General features: G+C 39.1%; 1 protein-coding gene across 1 annotated transcript in view; it reads right to left on the bottom strand.

Annotated features, from left to right (window-relative positions):
- LOC120532397 overlaps window positions 1–12,403 on the bottom strand; it is a 319,948-nt gene that overhangs the window by 127,626 nt on the left and 179,919 nt on the right. The window contains exon 7 of the mRNA XM_039758350.1: window positions 5,751–5,981. Within this exon, the coding sequence (XP_039614284.1) occupies window positions 5,751–5,981 (231 nt within the window). The remainder of the gene's footprint in view (window positions 1–5,750; window positions 5,982–12,403) is intronic.

Raw genomic sequence — 12,403 nt, 5'->3', positions numbered from 1 at the left:
ATGGGTGGGGGTTGATTTGAATTTAGTTTTGTTAAATTTTGACTTGATTGTATGGTATGTTATATGTTTTTAATACATTCAATAAAAGATAAAAAAAAGGTTTTGCCCTATTACTAGCTGGAATGTTGGCAGTAGTATCTGCCCCTATTTGTCATTTATGAAACTATTTGCGAATTGCATGCTTTCGGACTAGTTTTTCAGAGCAAGACCAGAACTCAGCATCAGGAAAAACATGGGCCAAACCAGAAAAATATTTTGGTTGCTTTTATGTTAGGTCCTTTTTTATTAAAGACAAAGGGCATGTTTTGCAATTACTTAGTCATACGTTGCTTATATTGTGCCTATAATGCAGATATAGGCTTATTCAACAAGAAGCAGGGGACAAAAAGAGCAAAGCAAAAAAAAAAAATCCCACCCTAGATATGCCTTCCAGATCATACTTGATTCAGCTGTGTAGGTCTCTGTTACTAAAAACAAAAACAAAAAAAAGCACTTTCTCCAAAAGGACAAAAGCTCTTTGCTGTCTTTTTGGATGTTTTTTTAGCTATTTTTTGGAGGACCAGAATATTTTCTTTGTTTCCTCATCCAATGCACCATTAAGTTAGGGAAAGTAGGAGAGATGAGTGCTTCTCTATGGTACTTATGGACGGGCAAACTGGCAGGCTATCTCATGAGATGGACGGATATTCAAGATCTGTTCAGGTAGTTCTATTGAGGCAGCATGGTTTGTTTGTTGTGTGTTTATTTTCAGTTGAACTTATTTTTATATAACTATTTGCTAAGTACAGGCTCCGAGTCTTTCACATATTTATTACTACAGTATATTAGAACATTAGAACAATCTAGATGAGAACAGGCTTTTCAGGCAACAAAGCTCGCCAGTTCTATCTATTTAATTCTTGTAAAAAAAAGTTGAGTTTTGAAAGTTCCTAAAGTCTTACTGTCTACCAAACTACTTGGTAGCCATTTCCATGTGTCTGTGGTTCTCTGTGTAAAGAAAATCTTTCTAATGTTTGTGTGAAATTTACCCTCAACAAGTTTTCAACTGTCATTTTAAAATAAGAGTCTCAATCCACTGGACTAATTCCCTTCATAATTTTGAGCACTTCAACCATGTCACCTGTTAATCTTCTTTTGCTTAAAAGTATATTAAGAGTAATTACAAAATATACAGTATTTACATGTATAAATATGCAAATTACATTAAACATGCAGTTATATAAAACAGAGCAATTTCAACAATTGCCAGAATGATTGCCACAGTCCACGGTTGGGGATAACTGACAAAGCCATGATTCTGATGATTGAAGGCACCTTACTATCCTACCTCCTCTGAACATTGTTCATCATTATGGGATGGACTGTGTAAAAAGTAGAAAAATCATTCTTTTTATTGTTGAGTTCCAGTGCTCCCAATACCTCTGACATATTGCTTTTTGCATTAGCTCTTTTCATTATCTCACTTATTTTGTTAATAAATACACCTTTTTCCTAACTTTGGCCTTGACATTTATGCAGAGTTTATCCACAATGGTCTTTTTCAAATTATTCTAAAAAATGTGAAACTATGCTCCTGGACTTTACTTAAACCATGGATGTTTAAATTTGTTAAAATGGCTTTAGCCCACCTATTAATTTTATGAAGAATCATGAAAACCAAAAATAGCGATAAAGTCCTTCACATTTTGCTATATGCTGCTTTGTTCTGCACTTAGGGTCTATGGTGTCTCCTTACATTGCCTTACCTTAACATCCTCTTTCCTCCCTTGCTGGCTCCTTTACTCCTCTCAGAAAGCCTGTTACAAAAGGCTTCCTATAAACCCCAACCTCTCATTTCTCAGTGGTCTCAGGATGTTACATGATCTTCACCTCATTGCTGGGATACACTTTACAAAAATATCAAATTTTTATCAAGAACTCCAATAAATTTGTGCATAGGTCATATTTAACACCTCATAAACTACATTCAATGGATTTCAGCCCATATCCTCTTTGTCACTTTGCCCCTATTATGTCCCAGAGGTCAATGCCGGGAAGACATTACGCTAATAAACAAGTCCAGGATGTGAAACCAGAATTACAAATCAAAGAATGCAACAGAGTCAACAGCCAAAATAATTTCACATAACCAGAGACAAAACAAAAGACAAAAGTCGCACTCAATTAACAAAAGATTTTGTTGCCAAAAATCAGACTGAAACACAAACATGAACACTAGCCTCTTCTGTTTTGTTGTATCCACAAACTTGGACAAACAGAATGCATGAAATGCCGGTGGGCATATTACAAAGAATATGGTGCCGTCACAAAATGCATTTACTTTTAAACATTATTAACATGTCTAAATAAATATAAATGAACCCATTATGTTCCTTGACATCACAAATCCCTAAAATAACACCTTGGTTATTTTAAAGGCTAAGAAACAAGTGTAAAAAATTAAAATACATCACGGATCATGACACTAGGCAGTTTAGGTAAGTAAAAAAACACGTACAATTTGAACTTTTACACTAATGCACATCCAGACATATTAATGAATGGAATTTATGATTTATTATTTCTTTTTATGCAGGGAACCAACACAATGTTTAACAGCAAGCTGTCTGCATGACTGAAAACATTATAACATATATAATATGGTGCTGCAGCATGGGTGTTATGCATCATTGAGGAAAGGCAGAGTTGTTTTAAGATTGGGCATCAGGATATGACACATAAATCAGGAACCGATCAAAGTTTGGTACCAAAAGTCTATCTTATCTTTTGCCAAAACCAAAATTTGAAACCCAAAAATGTTGTCAATAAATAATAGCAAAAAATTCTGCAACCAGGTTAAAATAACAAAGACCAAAGCATGTTAAGTAATTTTTTGGAACTACACATGCTGGTTTTCACATGGGTGCTCTGATGATGTCACACTACCACTTTCCTAGAGAATTATGGGAACAAGTACTATAGCAACAGACTGCTAATGATAGAAAATGGTAATACCCAATCACAAAACAAAAACTGTGTTGAAGAATAATATGAAATAATATTCAACTGCTTTAAAACTTTTTTTAGAAGAAAATAAACATTAGAATCACTATCCTTAGGGTAAGAAACCACAGATTAGACACATACTTTGTTTTAATAAAAGACTAGAAACAAAAACAAACACCAATCATAACAGAGGGAAGGAAAAATATCTGAAAGATTAGAAGTTCTAATACCTTCAAAGAAAAAGCATTGAGATGCTAATCATAGAAAAAGTGTAAAAAAGTGCAACTGTACTCTATTTTAATATGCAAAGCCAAATGTGTTCTTGTCTGTTTTCTGTTCAACTTACAGTGCTCTCCATAATACTTAGAACAAAGGCACATTTTTTTCCTTGATTCACCCCTCTTGTCCACAGTTTTAAAATACAAATGAAACAACTCAGATGTGCTTAAAGTGCACATTGCATACTTTAATTATTGGGGATTTGCATACATTTCAGTCACAACATTTGGAAATGACAATTTTTTTTTTTACTTGGCTCCATTCATGGCACCATGAGTTCAGAACACAGCAATGGCAGGTCTATTAAAGCCATCATATTTAGGACTTTGTCACATATCTCTTGCATGCAATGACTGCTTGAAGTCTGCGATTCACAGACATCACCAGGCGCTGATGATCTTCTCTGGTGATGCTCTGCCAAACCTTTAATGCATTCATCTTCAGCTTCTGCTTGTTATGGGGGCTTGTCTCCTTAAGTTGTCTCATCAGCATGTGGAAGGTTTGCTCAATTGGATTTAAACTGGGTGACTGGCTTAGCCAATCAGGAATTTTACATTTATTAATTTTGAAAAAACTTCTGTGTTGCCTCAGCAGTATGTTTGGATCATTTACTGTATCTTGTAGGGTGGCGCACCGTCCAGTGATTTTGGAGGCCATTACTGGAATTTGAGCAGTTGAGATATTTTTTAAAAAGTTCAGAATTCATTGTGTGACTTCTGTCAGCAGTTACATCATCAGTGAAGACAAGTGTGCCAGGACCTGTCATACATGCCGAAGCCATAACACCTCTACCATGTTTAACAGATGAGGTGGTCTGCTTTGGATCTTGGGCAGTTCCTTTCTTCTCCACTTCTTCGCTCTTGCCATCACTCTGATGAGGTTTATCTTGGTCTCATTTGTCCATAGGAGCTTTTTACAGAATTCTGCAGTCTCTTTGAAGTCATTTTCCACAAACTCTAATCTGGCCATCCTGTTTTTGTGGCTAACTAATAATTTTCATCTTGTAGTGTAGCCACTGTGTTGCTGCTCATAAAATCTTCTGCTGATAGTTGTCACTGACACACACACATCAGCACCCTGAGGACTGTTTCTGATCTGTCGGACAGGTGTTTGGGGCTTTGTCTTACCATAGTGAGGATTCTTCTGTCATCAGCAGTGGAGGTCTTCCTTGGCCTATCAGTCCCTTTGTGGTTACTGAGCTGACCATGGTCTTCTTTCTTTTTAACGATATTCAGACAATTGATTTAAGTCATACTAAGTTTTTGCCAATGTCTCTAATGGTTGTATTCTTGATTTTCAGCTTCATAATGGTTTAATTGACTTTCATTGGCACAGCTCTTGTCCTCATGTTAATCAATGGCAATTACAGACTTCAAGGCTAGAAGCAAGCTGAAGTGTCTTATGAAGTAATGAAACATGTCTGAGGAGTCACAAACACCTGTGACACCAATTGGTGCCCTGAAATGGGGGGATTGGGTACCATGTATAAAGAATGTTGTCATTTTTTACATGGTGTAACCAAAATGAATGCAAATCCCCTAAAATGAAAGTCTGCAATGTTCACTTTAACCAAGTATTAATTGTTTGATTTGCAATTTAAAACTGCGGAGCGGAGATTGAAATCCAGGATAAAATGTGTCTTTGTCCCAAACATTATGGAGGGGACTGTATATGGTATTTCTACCTCTATTTTACTGATCCTAAAATACTATTACAATTTGTGAATCAGAGCTCAGTCAGATATACAGTCAATACTATATTCAAAACATTTGTGTTCCACATTAAATCAGATTCAGCCACTGTGTTTACATTTTTTACAAAATGCTTTTGGGGACTTTAGTTTTCATGACTTATGTAGGATCAGTTAGTTGCTGATGTAAAAAATTGTTGCAAAACAGCAAGCAATAAAGCCAATATTTTATTTCTTGTTACATTTTTGATGCCCCATGTCTCTTGGCCAGGCTGCTCCATTTGTGATATCGTTCTGTGTGTTTTCTTGGTGTGATGTGAACGCTTGGCTGGTGTGTCCCTTCTGTGTGCCTCCTTTTATTGCAGAACAGTATTCTCCTTCTAATGTCGTGTCTTGTCTGTGTGTATAAGCACACAGATGCACCATATGCATATAACATAGAGTTGGAGATTCACCAAGAGGATTTGGGTTGTGGCAGGTGACTGTTTCAGACTGAAGCTATACTCTGTCTTGCATTCAATAGAAATGCCAGTTTGCTTTAATTTCTAGCATCTCCAGACCAACTCTAGATAACGACTACGTAACATTGTTTAGGTTATGCACTTTTTATTAACTAACAGATTTGTTGACAAATAATATAGGAATGCACAAAATATGAACTTGATAAGCAAACTTTTTACCTTTAAAGATACATTAATAACTAAATGCTCAACAAAAATGATTAGCAAAGTATAAATATTCAGCACATCTTCAACTCATTACACAGGCAAGACACGGCAAGAATTTAAAAACTTACCCAAGGGGCAGAGGGGACTATAAGAGATAAAGTTAAAAGATCTAAGCAGGAGTCCTCTAGCGCCTTGCTGCAGCAGTTCAGCTGGTTGAGCAATCTGGCATATGCCGAAGGCATCAGGACGTGTCTGGCTTGTTCCGGAGGGTCTGGTCCAGGTGCAAGTAAAAAACTCACAGTTTCCTTCATTCCACACAGCTGTCCATACAGTCGGGTGAGCTTTGATTCCAAGGCACTCTAAAGAAAAAAGAGCCAAAGGCATTTGTGACAAATTGATCAAACTCAATATAGTAAGGCTTGTTTAATGAGTGATGTGTTATGAATACAAATATTTTAAAACATTAACAGAACATATAATTAAAACACTTTAAATGTCAATTGGTGGCATACACTTACAGTCCATGTGAACATGTTATTCAATTTTAGACTTATTAACAGTGTAACCAGTAGGGGGCGCAACTGAGCCCCAACGCCCAGACCCAACGCAGTCATAGGTTCAAATAATAGATTTTTAATCATTTATACAAATAAGCACAGCCACTAACCACACAAAACAATGAACCTCTTTTCTCTCTTTCCACCTCCAGGCAAGTGTCCTTTTGTACTGAATCTGGAACAGCATCCGGTGACCCAACATGATTTGTGGGGATCACTACCGGGTAGTCCCCCCCTAAAAAAACCCCTTTCGGCACCCAGTGACCTGTACTTCCACACTCCAATTCCCACAAACTCCTGCGGGAGTCCAAGTTGGGATACCTCCAGGGGACCACTGCAACCTAACATATGGGGGAAGGAACTGCACCCGGCCCCCAGCTTCTGCTGCTCCATTCCCTGGAACCTTCCGTCTTGGTAGGAGGTCATGATGTTGCCATCCAGCTGGGAAACCCGTCTGTCCTCCATGCTACTCACAAAAGATTTTAGGTATTAAACATAACAATAGCTAAAACCATTTTTGTGATAATTTTTAGTTGAAATATACAGAACTGCAATCAAATAATAAAATTTATTAAGCACTGCAGTGGTACCCAACCACCAAATACTTAATATGAGCAAGTACAATATGAGACGCAGAGCTGACTAGAATGAGGGATAAGGCTATCCATCCATCCATCCATTTTCCAACCCGCTGAATCCGAACACAGGGTCACGGGGGTCTGCTGGAGCCAATCCCAGCCAACACAGGGCACAAGGCAGGAACCAATCCTGGGCAGGGTGCCATCCCACCGCAGGACACACACAAACACATCCACACACTGTAATACAAATGAGTTTAACATCATCTCCACATATATGCTATTCCTGTGGGCACAGTGCTCAAAACAAAGTGATCAAGAAGAAAAATATCTCACGAGAATATCTGCAGCACTCTCCTAGGAGGTTTGCATGAGTCCTTCTTGATCTACGCCAGCAGTGCCAAGTGAGTGCATTATAACTACTGAAAGCAGGATAACCAGTGATGCAGGTACACCGACACAGGGGATTTCTATCTGAAAGCTGGGAAAATCTTAATTTGATATGAGGACAAATAGATAACAGGTACTGTATTTCTAAAAAAATAAATAAATAAACATATCAGGATGAAGAGACAAGTGAAAGTTTTGAAAAGTGGACACAAATTTACAAACATCAGACCACAAAAAAAAAAACCAAAAAAACAAAAGGACCAGTCCAGACCATAAACAGAAAGGTTACATGACTAATTAAGAGAACACAAATGACAGAGGGATCAGGGTTTTCCATATAGGTGAAGTACAGGGTAGGTATAATAATATATTAAAACATTTTTTGAGTGTATGTTAAATTTGTATTTCCCCTTGGGGACAAAGAAAGTATCATCTATCTATCTAGTAATTAGTGGAGCCTTCTGCTGAAGTTCTGTAAATGCTTCGTGTAGCTACTGATCAGACCTGCCAAGTCTTGATTTACACTCTCTTTACGTCTATTGTGACTTAGATGAAGATGAGATCGTAAGACCTGATCACACTATAATCTATTCATGCAGAAATTGAAAAAAACTCCAAAGGATTCACACACTTTTTTTTCCACATATGCATTTGCCTCATATTTGTAAAGCTTCACATTCATTTCTGTTTTATATATATATATTTTTTTTATTTTTAAATTTCATGTGCACACTTTCTTCCCAGTTCCAGTTATTAACATTCTTCAGGTCCACTTGTAGTGATGTACAAATTTAACAGATGAAGTGTCTTAAAAGCTGCAAGTGTCAGGCAGGATTTTCCGGCAAAAACAGGGACTCTTGCTGGGAAGAGAAGCCAGAATGCAAAGACAGCAATGGACTGGCATGCTGTCCGGAATGGATATGGGACTCTTACCCAGACAGGAGCTCAAAACAAATGAGCAATGGTGGAAGGGTTAAATACTTGAAAATGTTTATCCCCAAGATGGCAGAATCCCAAGACTTCAATAACCATATGGACACCTGCAGAACACGATGGGAGTTGTAGTGCCGTGAGTCAGTCCTGCTGGTCCCATGGGTGCCACCAGGAGGTGATGTGGGGATTCAAAATCCCTGTTTTTCGGGGCTTCCGACTGACCCAGAAGTATTTCCATCGGGCGATGCCCTGGCACCGGAAGTATTCCCAAGTCTTACATAAAAGGAACCCGTCCAGCTTCCTACAGGGCAGCCAGAGTTGGGAGGAAGGCAGGCAACAATAACTGGTGGGAGGTGGACAAAGAGAGAAGGGAAGGATGGAAGAAGAATTTGAATCCTAATTGCTTGTGCAAACTTTTGTAGAAAACCACTGTGAGGTATTTGATAATAAAAAAACTCTGTTTTGAACCCGTGACTGTATTTTGTGTTGGATGTGTCCAGGGTTTGGGGCTCAGTGGGACCCCGTATCTGTCACAACACAATCAATTCATTTTTAGATAAACAGTTTGAGGTTTGGTTATGCTCCACAGTCATAAGCAATCTTTCCAAGACTAATGCAGTATTTCTTACTTTCATTATCACCTACTGTACATTTGTGCATTGTCTATTTATAAAAAGGAAAATCTGACTTAAATTTAGAAAATAGTAGAAGGACAACAGACTTTATGGAAAAAATTGTGCTTTTATATTATATTTCCAAATTATGAAAACAAAATTAAATATGCTACTACCTTATAACATTTGACATTTTTTAGTTTTGTTTACTGAATGTTTTTGTGATTATGATAGACAGCTATTTGAACACAAATACAATTTCAGACTGACTGTACCACAAAGGAATTTGGAAAAACATGAATTTTAACTTTTATTGAATTCAGTGCATTTAATTGCTAAATGATGCTGACACGCTGTATTAGTTCAATTGAGCTGAAACTTCATTTGTATTTAGTATTTGATGCTTCTCGTTTCAATGCCCAACAAAAGTTGGCCGGTATTGATGGTCACTTGTCCTCTTACCACTTTTCAATCATTGAAATGTCCTGGCGAAACCTACCCCATATTCTTCACCAAGATTAGCTGGGAAGAAGTCCAAGTGTGAACGCAGAAAAGTAATCTTTAACAGCATGCTGCACTTTACGGATTTGTATGCTCGAAGCATGTTGTCAACCAGCTGGATGTAGTTTGTCTCTCTGTAGCTGCCAACACATTTCTCAACAATGTCCCTGAATGTTTACCATACGATGATTAGCCCCCCAACCCCCCCCCCCAATAGATCTTTGAACTATTTGTCACCAATGACATGTCTGATTTGTGGACCAACAAGAATGCAATCTTTAGCTTAACATCAGTTATTCATGGAAACATCTGTCCCAAATATTGAAATCGTTCACCTTCCTTGTTCAATGCTTTCTTGAAATTTTTCAACAGTTCAAGTTTTATATGAAGTGGAGCCAAAAATATCTTCGTTGGGTCCACAAGTGGTTTGTGTGTCACACCAAATGCTTATGAAGGATGCCAGTTCTTTATGATGTAATGAGATTCTTTAGCACGGCTGTCCCTTTCACAATACTAGTTATATCTGAGCTGCATCCTTTGTAGCTCTTCTACTACTTTTAGATAATAACTACAGATGCTCCAGGTGTAAATGTTGTCAGTATATGTTGTCACACACATGCACTTGGGGAACAACCTAAAGGCTTGTGTGATTGTAATTTACCGCTGAGATATGAGGGGGGACTGTGTAATAATATTCTCTCTTCTCCTTCCCCTCCTGCAGAAAAGACTGACATTTTAACAATCATGATGTCACTTCTGGGGTCAGACCAACTACACCCGCCACTTCCTCCCAGAATCCATCCTAAGACAAAACAACACCATTTTAGACAGACCAATTGATTGAATGCATGATGTCTCAACTTTTACACGTTTTGCATATTTTCAATACATAGGGTATGCCTTTGGGTGCCCCACACCAGAGAGGAAATCACAAATGTCAGCTATTGCAATAAAATGGTATGTGATAGAAAAATGCAAAGGTGATTTTTGTGATCAGCAGGCCAAAATCCTTATGATACACCTAAAAGTGTTCAGAAAGAAAAATATTAGTTGTTTTGTGTAGTTAGTTGCCCTTTTCTCATCGAAAGACCAACCAGATGGTCATTATATTCAAGGATCACTTCTGAACAAGCTCCCGAATCACATATGGGGTCAAAAGTAGCCTTCCATTTGTTTCAGGAATAGCAGGCTAGAACTCCTTTTTTTGTTCTTTATTTCGCTGTATACAATTTTTTATATTAGGAATTTGTTAGTTTTCGCATACCCCTTGGGGTCAGAGCGCAGGTTCAGCCATTGTACAGCGCCCCTGGAATTAAGGGCCTTGCTCAAGGGCAGAGCAGAGTAGGATCTCTTTTGGCAGTGACGGGGATTCAAACTGGCAACCTTTGGGATACCAGCGCAGATCCTTAGCCTCACAGCCACCACTCCTTCTGCTGTATCTGTTTCAGATGACCAAATGTTCTGTAGTATGTGCCATACCATTAAAATAGAAAATAATACCATCACATTTTCTGTGTTTAACAACACAGGTGAACAACAAGGGATGCAAAGGGGGTCCTTTTCCTTGTAGTCGATTGTTCTCCAGTTTCCTGCAATAGTGCAGTAGTATGGTCCCATGTGTTTTGCTTTGGATATCATGTGCCCTCCAGTACATAGAAGGTGCTCCCATCTCCGATACCTCCCAACTCACTTTTTCTTTGTTTCTCCATCTCTCAGAAAAAGTGTTTTGCAACCCTTCAACTCAGCTGCCCCGTACAGTAGTGTCCTGAAGGAGACATTAGATGACTTTTCCAGTGATTTTCAGTTGCAGCCTGCATTTACATAATCATAGCGAGTCAGAGGCAGATGGCGGTGTGCACCTATGAATCCAATCGCCTTACGTGATATACCGACCAACTCAGTCCAGTCTGTGACTCACTATGATAAAATCAAACAGGTATGATTTTGTCTTTAGCTGTAGGGCCGTGATTGTGTGTGCAGGAGAGCTGACAATGAATGCTCATTTGGAAGCACAATTCATGGAATGTAGGAGAAAGCGGCATGGCTGCTTTAAACCTTGAAAACGAAAGAGAGACTCGTTTTTCTGATGTTTTACACACTAAAATAGAATGGAAAAAAGACGATAAGGTCAGAGACTGCAGCTAACTCAATGCAGCTATTAATCCTTCGTACAGTGTCGGCTCTGTCAGGGAGCATGGGGGGTTTGGACTTCATATAATGTGATTAGGAATAAGGGGCATGGCTGCTTTGAAACTTGCAAACAGAAGAGAAGCTTGTCTGTCTTATGTCTCATGTTTTACATACCATAACAGAATAGAAAAAAGAAATAAAGGCAGAGATTGTGTGGTGTAGCGGGTCCACAGCTCAAGTCAAAAAGGCCACTTTTTAAATAAATAGTCGCCGTACTCGCGGCTTAGAGAGAGGGCGTGGTAGTGTGGCGGGAGCAGTTCCTGGGTGATTCGTGATGCGGACGGTCCTCGCCTTAGTGCACACGTAATTGATGCAGAGAACTACTAATTGCCACACTAGATCCACTAAATAATAGAAGCGCAAGGCGGCTAGGGAGGAAAGAAAAAACGGATGGAGGTTAAGAAGGAGAAAAGGCAGGGGGCAGGAAGGAGAAAGCCGGTGTGTGAACAGGCGAAGGTGCAGCTAATCAGTGAGCATGGGTGTTTGGCCGGCACCCTGGGAGCAGTCAGTAGTGGTCACTCCCGCTGAGCATTATTGAGGAGTGGGAGTGGCTGGAGGGAGGACGAGTTGCCGTATAAGGCAGAGAAGGCAGCGGGAGTCGGGACTTGGGAAATGAACCCACCCCCAGCGTGAGTGCCCTGGTCGCTGGGGAGCCCAAGTCACGGTCTGGTGAGGCCCACCGGAGCCAGGGATCGGCGAGGCGAATAGACCAGCAGAAAAAGGTCAGAAAGAAGGTCAGCTGCAGGTAGGGTAGCTACCCTGGTGCATAGCCTGGATGGGAGGGGAGTCACCAGTAGAAAGACACTGGGATTTGTTTCAAAAGACTGCTTCCAGCCATTGTTTTAACCTCGGTTTTAAAAGGATTTTTTCTATAATGTTTTAACCTCCACCTTTCACTTGTTTTTATGGGATTATATATTTGAAGATTTGAGACACTGCACTATTTATTTGGACACTTTGATTTTTGTTGTTTTTAATAAAAGCACTTTGCACCATCCCCATTACTTCATTGTTGTGC

This window comes from Polypterus senegalus, chromosome 7, assembly GCF_016835505.1.
Source record: "Polypterus senegalus isolate Bchr_013 chromosome 7, ASM1683550v1, whole genome shotgun sequence".
Lineage (NCBI taxonomy): Eukaryota > Metazoa > Chordata > Cladistia > Polypteriformes > Polypteridae > Polypterus > Polypterus senegalus.
Note: the sequence above shows the minus strand (reverse complement) of the source record. Positions and strands in the feature narration are given on the sequence as shown.